The sequence below is a fragment of the Elephantulus edwardii genome, unplaced genomic scaffold (genome assembly GCF_000299155.1).
Source record: "Elephantulus edwardii isolate Elephantulus edwardi_28Jun2011 unplaced genomic scaffold, EleEdw1.0 scaffold00042, whole genome shotgun sequence".
In the NCBI taxonomy this organism is placed as follows: domain Eukaryota; kingdom Metazoa; phylum Chordata; class Mammalia; order Macroscelidea; family Macroscelididae; genus Elephantulus; species Elephantulus edwardii.
The window spans coordinates 2,074,770-2,076,504 of NW_006399792.1; the positions used below are offsets into that span (position 1 = coordinate 2,074,770).

The following is a 1,735-nucleotide window of genomic DNA, read 5'->3' on the forward strand; positions in this document are numbered from 1 at the left end:
AATATATATAATTAAACATTGAAATGTTATGAGCAACTTGTATAACTTTGGAGCCAGTTGTGTGGGCATTTGGCTAGATTTGGAAAATGATGCCTGGGGACACCAGTGTAAAGCACTGTTGATAAATGAACAGTCATCTCTGCTCTGCTGAGCCTGCCTTCAATGCTTTAAAAAGGCATTTTTCTGCTCATTTATGGATTAATTTGCTACATTTGATGAGTGTGAGAAATTGCTTTGGTATGTGTAATTACTACATCTGCTATGCCCATATAGGCATACTTTACATTGTGAAGCAGATATTCCATTGATATTAAATAGAGAAATAGCTGTGATTAAAGGGGCAGCATCTAGGCGAGCTCTGGTGGCCTAGTGGCAGGAAACTGCACTGCAATCCCAGAGGTGCGCGGTTCAAATCCACCAGATACTCTGCTGAAGAAGGAGGGACAATCGAATCCTGTACCAGTCAGATCCAGTTTGATGGCACACACATTTTAAAAAAAAAAAGTGGGGGGGTAGCATCTATTCACAGGGCTCAAACAATTTCATGGACTTTAAATGGTGTCTCTGTTTTCTAACCTTTGTGTTTCCCTTTGCTTCAGAAATTCTTTGTGAGTTTTAGAAGGGTTTTGAGAGAAAAACGATAAGAGAGATGGTGAAATTCCATCAGCGACACTACCTTCCAAAAGGTGCCTTCCAAAGAGTTTTCTTTTATTATTGAAGGCGGATGTTGAAACAAAATGCAGCTTCAATTATTTTAGCTAATTGAAATGAAGACTGCTAAGGTGGACTGAGCAAACATGTGACATGTTGCCTGATGAATTTTTGTCCTTTTCCAGGAATTACCCTTGTGGTCCTGACCATTCCAGTGGCCTTTGGTGTCTATGTAAATTACAGGTGGCCAAAACAATCCACAATCATTCTGAAGGTAAAGAAATCCATGCTGTAGTTAGCACATTCTCTGACTCAAGATTTGGGAGAGAGCAGCAGGTGATGGATGACTTGGAATAAACAGCCAGTCAGTCAAGTGCAGCCTGCATACAACAGCAACTTCTCCTACATATTATTGATGGTTTTTGTTTTCTTCTTCACATTATTGGAGTCAGCATCAAATATATTTCCCACTTCTTTAAGCTTTGCTCAGTGAAGGCTTGATCCATACATTGAAAAGTATGGGAATCTCACTTTACAGAAAGAAAGGTTAGATTTGTGTTTGTAGACTGAGAGCACCCAGGACGAACCCAATCACAGGGTTTGACATTATGACTTTGTTTATGAGCTTTTTCAATGTATATGAAACAGAGCCCCAACATTTAAGCTCTGCATACTTTAATGGAAACACACTTTAAAGAGCCCCTTTTAGAAGTATTTTGATGAGATCTCTTAAGTTGTTTGCCCACATGAGCAAATGTTGAACACATGAACATGACTGTTTAAATGAAGCCATCAAAAAAGGACTGAGAAGTCTGATAAAGTCTAATAAATCACAGTTATGAGAACCTCCTATCTGCCCTTGCATTTGCAGGCTTGTCTATTCAGAGAAAATTGAACTACCTCATTAAAGAGCTTTCTAGAAAATTTAGAGAGAAAGTATTTTAACAATGATACCAATTTTTGAAGTTGCTTTCTATATTTCCAATTATAACTTTAGCGTAGATTTCATAGAAGCATAAAATTTGTAACTTTGAAGTACCATCAAGTTGAGTATGACTCATAGTGAGCCTGTGAACAGATTTGA

The 1,735-nt window shown here is 38.0% G+C and overlaps 1 protein-coding gene across 1 annotated transcript in view; it reads left to right on the forward strand.

Moving 5' to 3' along the window:
• The window catches only part of SLC10A6 (solute carrier family 10 (sodium/bile acid cotransporter), member 6), a 68,435-nt gene that overhangs the window by 42,110 nt on the left and 24,590 nt on the right, over positions 1-1,735 (forward strand). Inside the window, exon 3 of the mRNA XM_006885321.1 lies at positions 837-925. Within this exon, the coding sequence (XP_006885383.1) occupies positions 837-925 (89 nt within the window). The remainder of the gene's footprint in view (positions 1-836; positions 926-1,735) is intronic.